Source organism: Sebastes fasciatus, chromosome 9 (genome assembly GCF_043250625.1).
Source record: "Sebastes fasciatus isolate fSebFas1 chromosome 9, fSebFas1.pri, whole genome shotgun sequence".
Classification (NCBI taxonomy): domain Eukaryota; kingdom Metazoa; phylum Chordata; class Actinopteri; order Perciformes; family Sebastidae; genus Sebastes; species Sebastes fasciatus.
In genome coordinates this window covers 14,642,390-14,662,304 of record NC_133803.1, presented here as the reverse complement: position 1 = coordinate 14,662,304, position 19,915 = coordinate 14,642,390, and the positions used below count along the sequence as shown (strand labels likewise).

General features: G+C 38.3%; 1 protein-coding gene across 3 annotated transcripts in view; it reads right to left on the bottom strand.

Annotated features, from left to right (window-relative positions):
* The window catches only part of grid1a (glutamate receptor, ionotropic, delta 1a), a 334,030-nt gene that overhangs the window by 110,705 nt on the left and 203,410 nt on the right, over positions 1–19,915 (bottom strand). For all 3 annotated transcript variants that reach the window (XM_074646202.1, XM_074646203.1, XM_074646204.1), the window contains exon 4: positions 4,001–4,206. In XM_074646202.1, the coding sequence (XP_074502303.1) occupies positions 4,001–4,206 (206 nt within the window). The remainder of the gene's footprint in view (positions 1–4,000; positions 4,207–19,915) is intronic.

Sequence of the window (19,915 nt, the reverse complement as noted above, 5' to 3'; positions counted from 1 at the left end):
GTGCTGAGAAACTTCATGAGTGCTTAACCCTCCAAGGCATCATCATCATTCTCCATTCAGATATTAGCATATTTACATTTTCTACCCCAGTATCTCTGGTGGGGAGCGGGTACGCTCTGTGACAACAGTTACTGTACCAAGGTATTAATGAAGCTTTGATGAATTAACAAATCCGCACCACTTCTAATATATTAACATATTCACAGGAGGATTCGGGAGCTGTGCTCCAAGATGTCTCATGTTAATTGTATAAGGAATGATAAAGAATATACTTGGCGGGATTAAAAAAAGAAAGAAAATATGTCTACAGCAGTGTGTGTGTGTGTGTGTGTGAGTGTGTGTGTGTGTGTGTGCGTGTGTGTGTGTGTGTGTGTGTGTGGGGGGGGGGGGGGGGGGGGGCGGGGGTTAAAGGAAAAGATCAAAGCAGTATGTCATTAATAAAACTTGAAAGCCTGTTAGTTAGTGTATTCACAACCTGTGCACTGATTTATTTATCCATACAGTAAGTGCTTCACTTTTAGATTTATAGTGAAGAATTTACAAGAAGCCAAATAGAATACAAGTGAGATTTTTTACTTCCTGTTAGTTGAGGCTTTTTTCTACAGTATTTGCTCACAATACATAGAAAGATTAAATTAGTTTGTGCAGAAGATGGTGGATATGCAGAGATAGAGAGTAAATCTTTTTGAGACATAGAAACAATCTCATGTATACAGGACTGTCTATGTACAGTATGTTGTGTGTTCTTAGAGATTTCAAGACAATAACTTGGTTATGGGCAGGATTGCAGTGCATGTGCAAGCAAGCTTAAAATTCAATAAAAACAATCTAAATCTGGACATATATAAGTACAAGCATATTCATAAAGTGGATAAATAAATACTTATAGATACATATTATAACTCAGCTTAAGTATTTATTTAATTGCAAGTGATATTAAAGGAAGTGTGAAAAGGTTTTCCGTTCAGAGAAAATACTTTCCCAGTGTCCTGGGAACAAGAAAATTAAAATGAAAATAAACCTAACCATAAAATAAACAATAAACAATTACCCGATCGATGCAGCTGTAGATCAGCAAGTACCGTGTTCCTCAAGGTAAAATGACTGTTTTTGTGAATGGAGTCTGGTCTGGTCTTGAAGACTGATATGGCCACTTCAGTCCCCTGTCATAAAGGGCTGTCTGATGGTAAGGTTAAGCGGTGAATATATTCTAAATATAGTGCACACTTAAACCAATATTGATTTTTTTTAGGTGGCTAAAATAAGTTTTTCTGCTGCTCCCGTCCACAGCCACTTTACCTTGCTGTCAGACAGTAAGTTATATCTTGGTCAGACCAGACTCAATTCACAAAACACTGATTTTATCTCGCGGAACCGGGAGTATACATACAACCCCACTTCAAAAAATCCAAACTAACCCTTTCAGTTATTTCCAAACTTAGCAAAACTAACTTTGACTCAGCCAGTGCTAGCATTCACATTATTCATAACCACATTGATTAGCTTAGCTTGATGGCGTTTCCATTTGAAAACAAACCGAACAGAACACAGATGGAGCCGCCCTTTAAACATTGGGCTCGACACATAACATTGTTTTTTTAGGTAGTAATACAGAAGCAATCATTTTGAAGAATATAAAAAGTAAAATGAGAAATATGTATTACGTCTGAATGGAAATTTTACATATTTCACATAATAAGATGCATAATCTTTTAATACTCCGCATTGCCTTCTAAAATATGTATTCAAGTGTTTGTATTTTTTGTACAAATATGGGCTCCTTCTGCTGATCCAAATGACATGAAATGTGTAGATCTCACTTTTGCTTTGCACTGTTAATTTTAAAATCAACCGCCTTGGTCCTCTGACTATTACATCTTGACCTTTTTCAATGACATTTTGCTTTGACGGAAGTTGAGTAGCATTGATGAGTTTCCTTACATGTCTAGAAAGCTGATCAACCAAGCATCATAAATGGGTTTTTGATAAAAATATATTCAGTTAATAAAAAGGGTAGATATTGTAACAATGAAAAGACATATTCAAGAGTTTACTGTTAAATGGGAGGTTTGACTTTTACCTACAACCGTATGTTAACAACCACTTGTCTACTGCCCTGTATTTGAGGTCAAAATGTTTAATTTATTTTGGAAATCTTCAATGTTTAATAGTGTTTTCCTGTCTTTGCCAGATGGGCAGAAGATTAAGTGTCAGACGGTGACGTGTTTACTGGGCAGAACAAGCCACTCAGCTCGCTTTAATGTTGCCATATTTTTCACTGTCCCCAACACTGCCAATGCCACGCAAATGTGTTCTTCAATCATGCCAAAGCACTACAGTGCAAAATCATTCAACATGGTTTGACGAATTGGTTAAAATGAGTAAAACCCCTGTAGCTGATTAAAGGAAAACCTTCCACTTGTGTCTGCCATTAGCGGGAGGAACATAGAGAAATGTGTTCTTTGTTATTGCAACATCTAACCCAATTATTATTAGTTTACTGGACTTTAGGTCAGTCATGGGCCAGGCAGTTCATCTCTTATGAACCGTTTTGAGGCGAGGACAGCTGATTAACGGATGAGCTTTGAACTTAGTAAGGTAGGATGAAAGAGGGAAAGATGTGCGCTAAAGTTGGAGCTGGATGCATTAACTACTACACGTTCCCCTGATTCCAACTGCAATAATTAGCAAACATGATGTGGAAGGAGCAAATAGGTCAGAAGTTAGCTTCCATGTAGGATAGTATGAGCTATAGGCGGCAATGACTAATGATCAGAAATAAGCCTCTGGTGGCAAAGGGTCTATATTTCTGGGGTTCCGGTGTAGCCAGCAGATATCCGGGCCCAGACTTTCTTTTCTGTACGTTGCTCGTTTTTTACAATCCGATTATCAACTTCAGATGCGAAACTGGAGTTGGAGTTGAGAGACGACATGTTCGACCGGATTGTTTCACAAGTAGCCAGTTTACAAGCTGATTTTAAACCAATAAAAAGCAAATCATCATCAGACGATAGCTGGTGGGTTCCAAAATTACATTTCAGCCAATGCGTTCCGCCTCTTCTGCTCTCCACACAAGCTGCTTACCTGCATTCAACCAAAGCCTGCTCAAACGTGATTGGTCAACACTACTCGGACTACAAATCTAAACCATAAATCTTGTCCAGTTGCTTACAGATTCCGCACGTGAATGCAAAATCTGTTTCAAGAGATTAACTAATCGATTAAATTGATTCTAAAAGTAGTTGGCAACAAATTTCATCATCGTTTAGTTGGGTCTATGTTATGTTGGAATATTTCATGCCTTTAGTCACAGACGGTCCAAAAAAGTGAAGCCTTTATTTCTTCAAAACAGAAACTTGAGCAAAATCGGATCCCTTTTATTCTCAGTGCATGGCTGCATCCCCAATGTCCATTTATTTAATACATTTTTTTTATTGTAGAAAAACTTTGAACTTTGCCTGGGGTTATATATAGTGTTGCTGATTTGTGCAGTAAACAAGACTCACTTCACTGGCAGCGCACTGAAGGTAGAATGAATGTTTTACTGTAGAAATACCATTTCTGCTGTCCAGAGATATATTTGTAACATCTGATGCAGAATATTGGCACCTGAAAAGTGTTTTTTTTCTGCCCAGCTCAATATCGAAGGTAACACACACAGTCTGATCACTGCCATCTGCTTTGGGTCAGAACTTTGGTTGAGACAGGCATCTTTACATGTTGTTTCATCAGTTTTAACAAGGGAAGGGTCACGATTGTGGGTTTTATTGACAAGTTCCCAATAAAAACTTGGTAATTTATCTCCTGTTACTCAATTATTTTGCTGTGTTTTTCATTCACAACAATTGAGGCAATTAAATGTTTGATCAACTGTCAGATTAGCGGTGCCAGGCAAATGTGCTCCCTTCATGGGTGATCTTTATTGAATAAACTGTTTCACTGTCTCTCTGCTTGTGTTGCTGATCCCTAGATGAAGAAAACTCTCAGCAATGTAGCTTACCTGGTGGATGAACACCTGTGCTCCTCGAGGGCTCATGAGCAAAACGGCCCGCCGCAGTGTGTCCCGGTACCGGTTGAGTTCCTCCGTGCGCATCGTGTTGAAGAGGTCATTAAAGACTCGGCTGACGTTGCGGTCCACCCTCTGCAAGGAAACATCCAGACCCAGCCGCGACGACTGGTCCATAAAGGTTTGCAAACCCCGGATGTCTGGAGGAGGAGAAGGAATGACAGAGAATGAGTGATGGGGGGGAGACACAAACAGACAGAGACAGAAACACTTAAATGGTAAATGGACTTGGACTTATATAGTCTTCCGACCACTCAAAGCGCTTTACACTACATGTCAGCATTCACCCATTCATACACTGATGGCAGAGAATACTAAGGTGCCAACTTTGCCCATCAGGATCTAATCTAAATACTCATTCACACACCGATGGCTATGCCTTCGGGAGCAATTTGGGGTTAAGTGTCTTGCTCAAGGACGCATCGACATGTAACCTGGAGCAGCCGGGGATCGAACAACCGACCTTCTGATTGGTGGACAACCTGCTCTACCCTTTGAGCCACAGCCGGCTTAAGACAGGTACCATGTTATATAATACTTTATTACTGCAACATTTCATCAGAATTGTGGGTAAACGCTAGGGCTGGGACGATACACCTATCTCCCGATTCAATACTATCACAATACTTGAGTAATATATATTGCGATTCTACAAATATTGTGATTCGATATTATGATTTATTGTGATTTTTGTTAACTTTTTTAACACTAGACCATAGGAAAAAGTTGAATCATACACTTCTAGAGACATTTACTATGGAAAATTTCTAAATTGATAGCCTAAAGATGTTTGATTTTCAGCATGTATGTAGTCTGAGATGTCCTTAAGTCAAATATATAATATATCATTGTCAGGCATTATTTATTTATTTATTTTCCAGCAACCCAAAAATCAAAGAATAAAGACATTTCCCTCACAAATTAGTGGTATTGTTTTTAATTTATAAGGGACATGTCATGTTTTATACTTCTGGTGAATATAATCCAATCAATCTTATTTCCATATATGTATTTTGTATATACAGTTCCCTATGTGAACACCTTATTTGGAAAACCGGACGTAGTCACACGTGTAGACTTCCGCTAACTTCGCCAAGTCTGTCTCTAGCTCTCCCGTCAGCTCCGTTCTCTTCATACATCTATGGTCAGCTCCATCGGGGTCGTTTGAATGCATTTAACATAAATGTAAGTATGGGTGCTCTACAGTTGTAGCGTCGGCTGATTTGACTACGGAGATGAGAGTGATGGCTGGCTCGACCGCACATTAACGCAATACAATAGCGTTTCCTGTCCGTGACAGAGTTAGCATGCAGCTTTAGCCATGATGTCTAGCTCTGCTTCTCCTGCAATGTGTGAAACCCAAAGTGTTTCCATACTTTACTGTACATTTAGTGTTTACCACGTTGGATTTAAAATGTGAGGGTTCAGGTCGTATCCATGCAGACCCTCCGCCGTTTTCTGCTTTGTCGTTTCGGCTCGCTGCGATTTGTTTTAGTTGACAGATACGGAACGGATATGACGTCACGTTACTCAGACTACAACAGTAAAAGCGGTAACTTCGTTATACCTCCACATAGACTCAAATGAAGCACATCGATTCTGGCATTAAAAAAAAAATAATTGCGATACATAATTGAATCAATTTTTTACCACTCCTAGTAAACAACCTGTACTTTGAGAACCTGCACATGCACTCTATATTTTCTGGCTTTATTCCAGTAGCTTCAAGGCAGGTTTCCTTCTTTGCTCCTGATCTGAAGCGTGACAAAACACAACAGGCACTCCTGTCTCTCTGTTTCCTGGGGTTTACAGGATCTGAAACTGCAGGCAGGTGTTGCTGTCCCCAGAGATCTAAGTTTGTGTGTGTGTGTGTGTGTGTGTGTGTGTGTGTGTGTTCTCTATGTAGGAAACCACTTAAAAGAAGCCGGTGCTGCACACACAAATCAAAGGTGATGTGCAGCGGAGGGCTCACAATAAGCACACCACTCCCAGCAGTCACAGGGGGAGCAAGAGCACAGCATGTGCCAAGTCATGCCGCATTGTTAAAGAGAGGTTAGGCAAAATTGCTATAGGGCCAGACCTTTTTCTGGATCAACAATGGTGTGTTGTGTGTGTGTGTGTGTGTGTGTGTGTGTGTGTGTGTGTGGATGGGTGGGTTTTCCCCTGTTGCATCTCTGGAGGTTTGATGAGTCATCGAGTGCTTTAGTGCTCAGAACAGGCAATATACAGAAAGATAGAAAGACAGACTAGCTCAAACAGCCATATAGCTGCTTAAATGCACAATACACACAGACACACAAACCTACAACATCATACTGTATGTAGGGGTGTATTGTCGTTATTTGAAGTGATATGGCACATCGTTTTTAGATGCTCTGGGCCAAAACTGGAAATTAGGCTAATAAGAAAGCCCCTGACCCGGTCTGAGCAGTGAAGCAACATATTGGTACATCGCCCCCGTTTTCTCAGTCTAAACCTCGGGGCAAAGTGAGACAGCAATATGACCAAGTACCATATGAAGCAAATCCTAAAGAATTAGATGCAATGTTCGATTTTTTTTTTCCTGCCATTGTTCTTTTGCAATTTATTTTTGGGGGTAACAAAAATACTCATGGAATAAAAATGTTCAAAGGGCAGAACAAAACACGAAATTAAATCATTCATCATTTTTGAAGCGTCGCCAAACTCTTACTGCGGCACTCTCTGAAAACTCTTCCAAACACACACACACGCACACACACACACGCACACACACACACACACACACACACACACACACACACACACACACACACACACACACACACACACACACACACACACACACACACACACACACACACACACACACACACACACACACACACACACACACACACACACACACACACACACAGACACACACCTCTTTGCTTTCTTTGTCTCCAAATTGAAACAGTTACCCTTGGTGGTTGTTGCTTTGAATACAGTGGGCAAAAGCTCAACCACGGAGTAATCCCTCCTTTTGTTAGAGCACAAACAATTTGTAAGTTAATCATAGTTCCTTCCCTTCTGTTCCACCACTGGACCATTGCAATTAATTTTGGATACAATATTTTCTATATGCGATTTTCAGCTGCAGTAACTGACTATACACTAAACATATAATTGGATTTCATATTTAGGGGCTGTTCATAAGCCGCATCAAAAACGTGTGGAATACGCCAGCCGAGCCACATTCATTCTTTTATCCAAGGTGCTTCAGAGGTTACGCTATTGTCGCGCCTTCCGTTACTAAGCAACCAAAACATGTGTGCTGTGATGATGACGATGAAGTTGCTGTAATTTAGCAGTAAAAGCCTCACTGACTAAACTAAATGAAAACAAATATTAATGGATTTACAGCACTGTAAACCTCACAGCAGCTTTAATGCTTGATTCCTCTGTGTCCGTTTGGCTAACCTTTCACCAGATGTTGTGGCGTCCTCGGTCAGAAAGGATGAAGCAAGTAAACATAGCCCGTGGAACAGATGTAAAGCTCAGGGTAGCAGCCTTCCAAGAGTTGAACTATTTTTATCTCAGAGCACAGCCGTTGCGCCCTGAAAAACAGGTGCTTTGGTGCGCTTGTGCGTCACGACGGCGTCGCTCCCGCGTTTCAGCGCACCAGCCGCGTCTACATTGACAACAATGGATTGAGCGTACAAAAATTGCGGCATGTGGACAGCCCCTTATTCTGTTCTTCAGTGTGAGGCATCTCTGTTGTAGGAAACCCAGAGAGTATAAAAGGGTAAACCTTTTGTACATTCGTGATGACTCAATAAGCAAACAAATTACTATCCCATAAACACAAATTAACAAGTTGTAGAGTTGAAGACATTTTATTACTTATCCAAGAGGCTTCGCCAACATTATTATTCACACGCTGATGTTTACAAGAGTCTTAACATGAACAGTGTTGTACAACCTGCATAAATGAGATGAACCCACGCAGAGGTATAAACAACAGACTTCCAATGCAACAAAAATATATCTTGTCGAGGCCTACTAACTCCTTGAAGAACAATGCAGTTCATATTAAATCAACCAGACAAGAGATCTAGAGAACTGATCAGAAGACAAAACCTACAGTATACAGTAGTAACATACAGTAGTGTAATGTTGCTGCTGGCTGAAAACCTTGTATCTCCAAATGGGAAATAGAAGAAACATGTAACAAACAAACAGAGTTTTTAATCCGCTGAGGTGTCGGGGGAAAGCTACCATGCGATAACTCTACTCTAGGACCCCGATAGAAACATTGGACTTCAAAGCCAGCGTTCCAAACCCATAGCAGGCTTTTCCACGGGGCAACCGTGTCAGCCATGGACGGGGCTGCAGAAAAGAGGATTAACGTGGAATTAAAGGTCTGATTTCTGGACATGTTTACCCGAGCGTCATTTCTGAACAGAAATCTGCTTCTGAAAGTTTCAGATATCAAAACTTAACCCCTCTCTGCCCGTCACGTATCAGCATCCTGCTCTCTCACTCAACAACTTACTCACTCTCCCTGTTCCTTACTCACTTATCTGTTGCTTTAACAGTATGCATCTGTTTTAAAAAAGGACAGGAAAGACAGATCGAGGGAGACAGGGAGAAATATCCCCAAAAGTGGTTCTAACATCCTTTTCAGCTCTATCTTACTCGAGTTGTAACTAAATTGGGACTCCCTCTTGGATTGGAGTGATGCAGAAATGAGCATCTCCTGATCAAAGGGCTCAGAGGTTTTTACTGGGCTGTCAAACTGCGTTGGAATCCAAGCGGAAAAATTCTGAGAAATGGCTACGCTACCAGCCTGTGTTTACTCAAAATTGAGATGAGTCGAAGAATAACATCAGTTAATTATATGCAATATAGATTTTTTTTTGCAAATCTGAAATGTATCAGGCACTGAGTATGCTGTGCTTCGCCACAAGAGCAATTGAAAGGAGACAGAGAAAAAGCAGTAAGTGAGAAACTACTGCTACAGTTTGAATCCACCTTCTTTTTACTGACTGCTGGTCTATACAAAGATTGCGTTCCCATACAACGAAATTGCATTGTGGATTACGTTTCAATGGAAACATATTTTGTCATGAATAACATTTGTTATCACAAAAACGTTTGTTATAATAGTCCGTGGAAGTCTACGTAGGAAGTATTTGGGGTATATGGGTGGGTCAAAAAACAACGGACGCCCAGGAGACCAGTGTTTGTGTCAGTGTATTACGGCATGGATATGAGGTTTTGTACCTCATATCCATACAGCAGTAACTTTGTCAGTCATCATTTATTTCTGTGGCTTGATGCACCTGCCAAACACAGGAGTTCAGTGCAAGGCTGACATTTGTAATATCAGCTCATATCTACTTGTCATGCAGTCTCAGGTGAAGTCAGGCTCATTCTTTTCGGTTTTTGACAATTTTTCACAGAGAAAAAACAACCCAGATTTTTTTTTTTAAAGTAAAATCATTTTAAACAAAGTTTACTTGGATTTTACGACCACACTCATCCAAATGTTTGAAATGTGTTGTGTGTCAGTGATCAATGCAATAAATACCAAATAAAAATGGGGTTGGGGGGCAAAAGAAATTGGCTGTTGATTATGCATCAGCCTCTAGTAAGTAACACAAATTGACAGCTGAACCAGCTAAGGATTGGAGCTGCAATTGTTTTTTTGTTTTTTTTACAAAATGTAATTTTCAGTTTAATTTTTAAATTTTAATGTGATTTGTATTATCCAATTTGAGTAGTCAAAATATAACACAAATTTCTAAATTTCTAAAAAACTGAAATAATGAGCCCTACACAAAGGTGATGAGACATACTTTGGAAGCAATGTAGCAGCATTTAAGGGACTTGAGAAAATATAAATATATGGGATAAAGTGGAGAGAGCACTTCAATCAATTATCAGATCATGTAAATGAAATAACTACATTTTGTCTTCTAATCATATTTAAGTAATTCTTATCGGTGATCAAAGAACAGGGCATTTTAAGGTAGATTAAGATATTAGGGCATACACAGTCAGCCTTTGTATGTCCGTCTGTACGCGTACATTATGTGTTATGAACTGGGCTGTGGAGACAAACAAACCCAACACATTTGCAGAGGAGAAACACGGGGTGGAGGAAATCCATTATGTTCATACACCATGCCAAATGCCATTGATCAAATTGCTACTAGTGTTGTGAAAGGCAGGTCCAGACTGGACGTTCATAGTGGCAGGGCCAAATGATTGACCACAACAGTCAGGGATAAAATTCAAAACGAAACAGATAATTCGGTAACTTTATAATAACCATCATTTATAAATGGTAAATAGATAGTTAATTAAACTCTGTTGATAAATATTTTACTGTTAATAATTAATTGATAATTAATAATGTTTACTAATTATTAATAATGCTATAATTTGTTATTTTATCATTAGTTTTTGTAATATGAAACCATTAGTTTATAAATTATATACTGATTTATAGCTGATAAGAAATGATAATAATTACATTCTTATTACATTAGTAAAGTATTTATTATCGGTTTATTGTTGCACACATTATAACAATTTATATACTAGATTAAGTATTTGTTGTTAATAATTAGGAAATTATTTGTATTATCCTTTAATGAATCGTTTGTAAAACATCTAGAAACATGACATAGATAAATGGACCAGAAACCAATTATTAACCATTGACAAAGTATTAACTATCTATCTAAATTTTGTTTGCCTTACAAGGTATTTATTAACAATTTAATAAGGTATTATAATTACTAGTTGAAACTTTATAATAGCCATTCAAATAATGTTTATAGAAAATGTACAAACAAGTTATTAACCTTTAACAAAGTGTTACAAATATCTATGTAATGTTTATAGATGAACAATTTCTGTAAGATTTACAAATAATATCTTAATCATTACCAAATACTTTATTATAGCATTACTAATAATTAGAAAACATTATTAATTATCATTAGTTGTTTTTTAACAGTAAAATAACTTTTAACAAAGTTGAATTAACTATCAATTTACCATTTATAAATGATGGTCATTATAAAGTGTTACCAATAATTCAAAGAAAACACAACACTAGGTGCTCAATAACATTCAGATCTGTACCTACACTTCCTCTGCTTTTGACCTCATGGTAGGAACTCTGCTTACAGACACAATTAACACTAGGACCGCCATGGCCCACACCATTTAACGCTGTCATTATGTATGATATGTTTCCCTCCTGCCCTGACTTTTTCTAAATACCTATTCTGCACCTGCCTGTATTTTCATAATGATAAAATAACATTAAGAAAACCAAATAAATATGTTTTTGATGGCGTTTTTTTTTCCATTTAGTCCCCAAGAGTAGCGCCGATTAACTGTGGTACTCTGCCCCAACAGCTGAATCAGTGCATTTGCATAATGGTCGTATAAGTGCATTGAGACCATGAATGGGACAGAGAAACTAATTTGCACGTCAATATTCACTCACATGCACTTATAATCACTTATAATCATACTAAGGTATGTAGGCTCACAGTATTCATCTTATTGTATGTGTAAAATATCAGAAATGACAGCAAAATTAATCACATTTTTTGTTAAATTATTAAAGTTGTCCCATGTGTGTACTATATAATACTATCAGAAATGTCACACAAACGTTTCTAAATTGTAATATTCATATAAGCTAGTGTGGATGGGAAGTTGTGTGTGGAACTGAATGACCCACGCTGCAAGGATGGAGAGATGGAGGGACAAATATAAATGCTGAAGGGGACTTCTTGTCGTTCTTTTGTAAGACAAAATGTGATAATGTAATAATTTGCACAATCATTTAGAATACATTTACCGTATATTTAACTTGCCAAATTTAAAAAGCTGCTGACCTGAATGACACAGCGCAAGTATGGCGAGATGCAGTTGAGTCAAATTAATTATACTGTAATGTGCATTTAGCATAATGGCTGCATAAGTGCACAGAGACAATGTATGGGTCTTGGAAACTAATTTTCACATCAATATTCACTCACATACACTTATAATCACTCACATGTCTTCAGCACAATAGTTTAATGAATAACTGTAAGAGGTCTTATTACTTTGGTTAAGGCTAGAAATGGTATATGCAGAGAAGTTGAGGAAAATGTCATACCTGCCCAGGCTGATGCAATGTATTAAATAAAGAATAATATAAATGACATCACGTTATCAACTCTCATTTGTGTCATTGTAGGGACAGTGAAGAGTTAACACAAGGAAATGATTGTTATATTCTGTCCCCTTCATGTATGTAAAGGGAGGTGGTCAAAACAATAGCAATATCTTTCAATTAGAGCTGTCAAAGTTAATGCGTTAACGCAAATTGTTTTTAATGCTACTTATTTCTTTAACGCATTCACGCAACTTTTAGGTTATACCGGCTCAGTTTTAAAGCTAGATTGAAGTCATATGAAACTAGAAAACCCAAAGGTACATCCATGGGGACCAACCAAGTCATACTAGATTGTCACATTGACACACTGACAGCTGTTGTTGCCTTGAGTTTGTCATGTTATGATTTGAGCATATTTTGTATGCTAAATGCAGTACCCGTGAGGGTTTCTGAAATGTGTCATTGTTTTGTGTTGTTGCAAGCATATTTGCCCACTCCCATGTTGATAAGAGTATTAAATACTTGACAAATCTCCCTTTCAATGTACATTTTGAACAGATAAACGTGAGATTAATTTGCGATTAACTATGGACAATCAACAATAAACAAACAATACATATTTGAATCGATAGCCCTACTTTAAATATAATACAGTCCAATACAAAACCAACACTACACAAAGCCTTAAAATGACCATAGTACTGAATTGTATTGGCTTGTACAGGTGTACAACTTCACAGATAACGATTTGTGCTGTTCTGCTTTATGGAGAGGGGACATTGATTTTCTGAACATTTTCAGTTGAGCCTGTTGAAATTAAAATGATCACTACTGAGCCTCAAAGCTTTTATGCATTGTTTGGACACGGGAGGTCTATATCTATTATTGTCACTTAACTGTGGTCCATTCATCTGGGAAGAAAGAAGCTGTTTACTATTATACTTTTGGTTGGCATGAATATATTGCATCACTTTTCTCCTTTTGTGAGTCAAAGACTATAAAAACCACAACAAAATGGTTCCAATACAAGCAGTCGGATCTGAATGTGCAGAGCGGCTGGAGTTACAGTCCCGGACTCAATTATTCTCTCAGTCCGGGCCCGATGAATGGTCTCAAAGATACTGTCCAGTGATTGCATTTTTGGCTTGCAACACCGCCATGCGAGCTCTAGTATGGAATAAAATGAATTGCCCTACTTTGTTACTAAGTTTAGCTGGCATGCCTTTGAGACGCTGTGAGCTTAGAAAGGAGACAGTCAGACCAGAATGCAATAATGTGAATGATACAAATATAATATTAAAAACAGGAAATAATACAGGAATAAATAAAAACTGAAAAATTACCCCTGCATAAGACTGTAGTCATTTTTTTTTTTTTAAATGAGGTCAGGTTTAGGGTTAAAATAACTTGAGATTCAGAAAAATTGGCCTGAGACATTTTCCAGTTTTTGTCACCGAGTTGTTGAACTTCAACACAGAACTATGCAAATTAGGTCTTAGCAATTATTTTACCCTTTCACAAAAAGGTTAAGTGTCTTTCTGTGTGGTCATGCAGGATTTTATTCTGCATTTCCAACTGGTCATCAGCATGTTGGTGAGTAGAATAATGGAGCAATATCTATAGACAATATCTGTATATTTCCTACTGTCATGGTGATTAACATTTCTTAACATTTCTTTTCCAGATGAAATTTATTACAGACAGCTATCGGATGTAAAACTGTTCCCTGACTGGCAAGTACATACATTTCCTGTTAATTTTTATCAGGATATGTTAAGTATATGTTTGTTCATCGACAAATATTATAATGTGGTGTACATATACTCTATATTTGCACTTTAGGAAAAGTGGGACAGGATGATTTGCCTAATGTGGGACAGCATGGATTTGCAATAGCAATGATTATTTATATGGTTTTAGTCTTCTAATGCATTATTTTAGATATTATGCCAATGCATTACAGGTTATTAAACCATTATCCATAATGCAGTGAGTGGTAAGCAATGGTTTTACGCAGGTTGAGGTTTTATGTGTTGCCTCAAGGTTTGCTGTATTGGCTTCAAATAGGCCCTATGCCTGTTGTGATAATATGTGTTCCCTTTTATTTTGAGCAGTGCAATTAATTATGTTTTATTTGCATAACAGATATGATAATATAAGATATTTGATGTCTTTCTAATATGCCTAAATGCTTCAAAACTATTGTAGTCTATTGTTTGTTTGATGTTATTAGATTCTTCATGTATCATCCACACCTATAAGCCTAGGTTTTGTATCCAGGGATTGCACATTTAGCCTTGAGTGTTTCCTACATTAATAAAGGTGATTTCGGCCTTTTAACAGACTTTTCATTATCCCACATTTCGGACATGACTGTCCCACATTAGGAAATAAAGATTTGTCGTAGGCAACTTGGCACTTAGAGTACTGATATGTCTACTATTTATTTTGTGTGATATCTGCATTTTCTTTTTTGGTTTGATTAGGATACATTCTGGGGATTTCAGAGTAGTACTGGGTGTGGATTTAATGTATGGCTTTAAATCGCAATATATTCCATAAGTCTGAAATGCAAAAAAATGTCCCACATTAGTCTAATTCACCGCCTACTGCATAACATAGCTAAAAATATTCTCCATATTTATACAGTTCCTCTTCCTTCGCACACCTTTCCTTCTCTATTTGACGTTCTCTTCGATCCTCTCCTCTCTATTCTTATGAAAGCCAATTAATTGAAGGTCACCTGCGTGTTCACTCCCTGTGAAATTACCTGACAAGTTAGTTGGCAGTGTTACAGACCTTATGGCCTAAATGTAGCATTCATTTTGATGAAATAAAGTAATACAATAAGAAGCGTGCGGAAGAGTATGCCATTACACAGAAGCGTCTTCACTGCTATCAAAAAGCCTTGCTTCATATTCGCAGATCTGTCACTAACCCTAACATTACAGACTTGCTTCAAACTCTGCAGGAGACTTCCTTTGTGATGTCCTGCCTGTGTTATAAGAGCACTTTCTACATTAGGAACCACCCCTTACATGGGACCAAAAGCAACTTAATCAATTTCACACCTAATCCCAGCCTAATTCTCTCCTCTTGTAACAGAGAGCCAGTCACCACAGGGCGGGCAGAGACAGATGCAGCTGCTTCACAGTCATTACTAAGTGCAGGACGGTCCTGCAAAGGAGCCCTACTGATTTTTCAAGAAAATCGACCCTTCTTTAAGATTTCCGATAACCGTGCCTCAGTCGCCTCTTATGCTCTCCTTGTTATGATAAAATGACATGGTAATTTTACATGAGCTTTTGTTTGCAGATGCTCTACCCACTGGCCACCCTCCCACACAGAATCAATAGCTGGCTTCCTTTTACATACACACAATTGTGAATACAGTGTGAGCAGACCTTAAATGACATTTACACAGGCTTACAGATAATATATTGCAAACCTTTAAAACAAGACCAAGAGTCTACAGCCATACTAGCAGCTCGGTCAGGCTGTGCTAAGACACAGTGGTGCTTTGAGCTAAATGCTCACAATAAAACTGCTAACAAGCTATGTGTTTGTAGTAGGAGGTATTATGTTTACAATGTTACCAGTTGACATACCAACTTAGCCCTACCTACTACCATGTAAACTATCAGAGTGAACGTGAAGGAAAAAACAGCATGGCCATTTTCAAAGGGGTCCCTAGACCTCTGACCTCAAGATATGGAAATGGTTTCTATGGGTACCCACAAGTCTCCCCTTTACAGACATGCCCACTTTATGATAATCACATGCAGTTTTGGGGCAAGTCATAGTCAAGTCAGCACACTGACACACTGACAGCTGTTGTTGCCTGTTTGGCTTGAGGTTGCCATGTTATGATTTGAGCTTTTGGTTTCTGGACAATATTTGTTTTGTGTTGTTAATTGATTTCAAAGAATAAATACATACATACGTTTGCATTAACGTCCACTCCTATGTTGATAAGATAATTAAAAACTTGACAAATCTCCCTTTTAGGTACATTTTGAACAGATACAAAAATGTGAGATTTATTTGCGATTAATCGTGATTAAATGTTTCAATTGATTGACAGCACTAGTAGTAGGCTAACGTTTGCTAATTGTGGTGGACCTCTTAACCAAATTTCACGGCATTCCATCCAATAGTTGTTGAGATATTTCACCAAAAGGCACACATGTAAACCTCATGGTGGTGCCAGAAGAAAATTCAGGAGATGGCCAAAGTCATTAGGACTCAGCTTTATAGACTTTACTTAATTTCATTGCAGTCCATCCAATAGTAGAGATATTTCAGTCTGGACCAAAGTGGTGGACCGGCCAGCCGACCAGCCTGCAGGCTGACCAGATGGTCTACTAGAGCCATCATTTAAAATCATCTATGTTAGCACTACCAGAACAGTTCAATTCAATCCGTTTAAGGGTGAATGTAAAGAGTTTGACGGATGTCAACGGTTAACCGTTCATTGGTTAACCACCGAGAACATTTTTATCAGTTACACATGTCGGGCTATAGGTTAATTTATGGTCTATATGTTAATTTAACATGTGGCTGTCGTGTGTGTATGTGTGTGTCCAGCTGTGTCACTCTCAGAGAGAATTAAAGTGTAGGTGAGAAAGACAAATCAACGAGTAGCGAAAACGTTTCAATATCAGCTGATAACAATCGGCGGCCAATCGAAGCACCTGCGACCTGATCAAAATGCGGCAATAAACTTCAGCAGAGCTAACAGAAAATAAATTAAAAACTCATTATTGGATTGGATGGATATAGCGCTTCAAAATGCGCCGCCAAAGCTCATTGAGTTAATGGAGCGCCGGAGAAAAAGGAAAGCATATATTGTATTTCACATCGTTTTGCGTTTCTTTCTTAAAAATTAACCGGTCACTTACAAGTCAATGGTTGTCGGACTATTGAAAATTACCGTAACTGACATCCCTAATATATAGGCTATATAAAATTAATTTATTTATTCTTTTCATTTTCAAATGTAATCTCTGATTGAACAGTTAGAGGTGACAACTTGCATTCGAGGTCTTTTCAGTAGCTTACTGTTTGGGAAGATGTGTGCCAAATAGAAAGGCATGTGGTGTCTGATTTTAAACAAAACACGGCATGATAATTTGCAGCCATTCTGCTGAATGGTGTCTATTTAAAGACATAGTTGGTTCAAAGCAAGGGGAGAGGGCAGCATGACCCTCAACTGTTTCTGGTCATGGTCAAATGTAAAATGAAATGGAATAAAACAACATCTTTTGAGTCACCGCACGAGTCAAGGCAGCAGCCAACAGTTGTTTGTGTGTATGAAAGTTTCATTTGATATCTGGACACTGGTTGGTTTGAGAAGAATGCCCAAAATGCACAAGGGGCAGCATAGTCCTTGACGGCAAAGCGAGAGTTTGCCGTCAAGAAGTTTGTTTTTCAGTGGGAGATGCACTGGGTTTGTTTTGTCCATTTCAAATAAAAAGCTGAGGCATTAGACTACCCTTCAGCACAGTCAGAGAGCATGGCTGAAATCTGCAACAGAACGACTGTTTTAAAAAAAAAAAACAGTATTGGCAAAAAAAAAAAAAAAAAGGTGCCGACGAGAAAGAAAGAATGAAGAGAGGAAATAAAAAGAAAGAAACAAGAAAGGCCAAAGGGAAGAATAAAGAATGTGTAAAGGGTCTTCTGGTTAGCAATGGGCTGTGATAGGATTATCATATAATTTTGTTCTCTTTTATTTGCCTGAAGACGCAAAAGGCAAAACCACATAAGGATGCTTTGCAGTCATAATACAAAGTCGGCTTTCTCCGGCACAAGAATAAGGTTATTTCTGTTACATCTGAATCAAATTATGTGTTGAAAATGTACAATGGCAAATGGAACCAGAACGAAGTTGTTTACATAATGTGCCTTTTATGCAACTGATGCATTGGTGGAGACTGGAATGAATCAGATCTCCCGACACACTTCATTACACAGAGCTACACTTTGCCCCTGAGGTCAGGGAAGCCAGCTGTTTAAGCTGTGCTGCTGCAGAGTCTGGTGTTGCTCTCACCATCAAAAAACAAACAAAGGGATTAAAGAAACATGATTGATCATAATGATAATTGTGTAGATAAGTGTAATATAGATAATGAGGTTTTGAACAATTCTTTGTGCGTAGTGCTACAGTGCGATGCCTGGGGGCTATGTGCAAGAAGGTGCTCTATCTTTTCTAGCATCTGTTTTTTTGTAGACGAACGCAACACCAGCAAATTGATGACACAGCAGTGCTGCGAAAACACAGCCTTATCACGCCATATCCAGAGATGCATCAGTTCACTGCTAATTTACGTGTTCGATAAAGATGGCCTTGGTATAGCAATCATGCTTCTAATTAACATGTTCATTCTGACAGTCTTTCATTTTGGTATGAGTTTTATCAGATTTAAAAAAATAAAAGAACAAGATGATCTTTCTGATCTCTGAAAGAATAAAAACCTTCCATCTTTCTATAGGCAGTTACTATATCAAACATTACACTAGACGGAGATACACAGACTGAGCACTTTGATGATCATAAGGCATGTTTCCATCAAACAGTCCAGTTGAGATCAATTCAGTTCATTACACATTAGAGCGATTATTTATTTTATTATTATTTCAATTAGAAAAGTTGTGGATGGTACCAATAGAACCACTCCATTTCTGTGTACCACCTCGGTCGAGGCTCCAAGCAAGTTTTGCCGACTAGAAGGTGGAGTTAAAACACTGCAGACCACTGATTGATCGGAGAGAATAGTCAATAGATACTAACGGCACAAACCCGCGATCTTAATAGCCAAACTGCCGTCATTCAATTTTTAATTCACTCGAACCAGATTATAAAAAATGTCAGCTCGCAAAGCTACGGCGTACACTACGACGTACGATTGACATAGTGCAGATGTTTCTCTGTTTGGTTACCGCTGAAATGATTCAGTGAGTGTGTTGTTGAAGATAATGTCAGGGCAGTTTCCTGCGCCACCGCTATGGCCGTCAGCTGAGAATCGCGTACGCCTACAGTGCCATCCGCTGTGGAAAATCATCAAGAGAAAAGGACCTGGCACCAAAAGTGTGTCAAGTCGAGCAGAGCCGCATCATGCAGTGAAAACACGATTACAGATCAAGACGTCTTGAACATAGTCTCAGTCAAGGGGGAAAAAAAACACATGCTTTGGCAGTGCAGACAAGATTCTTGTCCAAAATATGAATGTACTGTAACTGCTATTTAAGGGTTAAATAAAGTCTAGACGTTCAGTGCATCAGCCAGTGAGTCATTTGTTTTAATCTCACATGTTGAATGTATAAACTAATATGACAAAAGCATCGCAGTACTTGATAAACCATCTCAATGTGCCTTGCAGAGATGTTATTGTAATTTAAAATAAAAATAGCCATATCTGCAGAATAATGACATATTACAGGTAATGTAACAACAAGTTTTCTGTTCTGGTTTATGAGTCAGGATAACAGCTAGGAATGCACCGATTAGACTGTTCAGTCCCGATACTGATAGCGATACCTGGGCTTTGGGTATCAGCCAATATTGAGTACCGATCCGCTACCAGTGTTTACTTAATAAGATGTATGCCTCACTGTGTGGAAGTGACTGGGATCATTCTTTTTTGTGTAAGAAATCATCAGGCTTGACTTAAACATTGCTTTCCTAACTCTGTAAAACA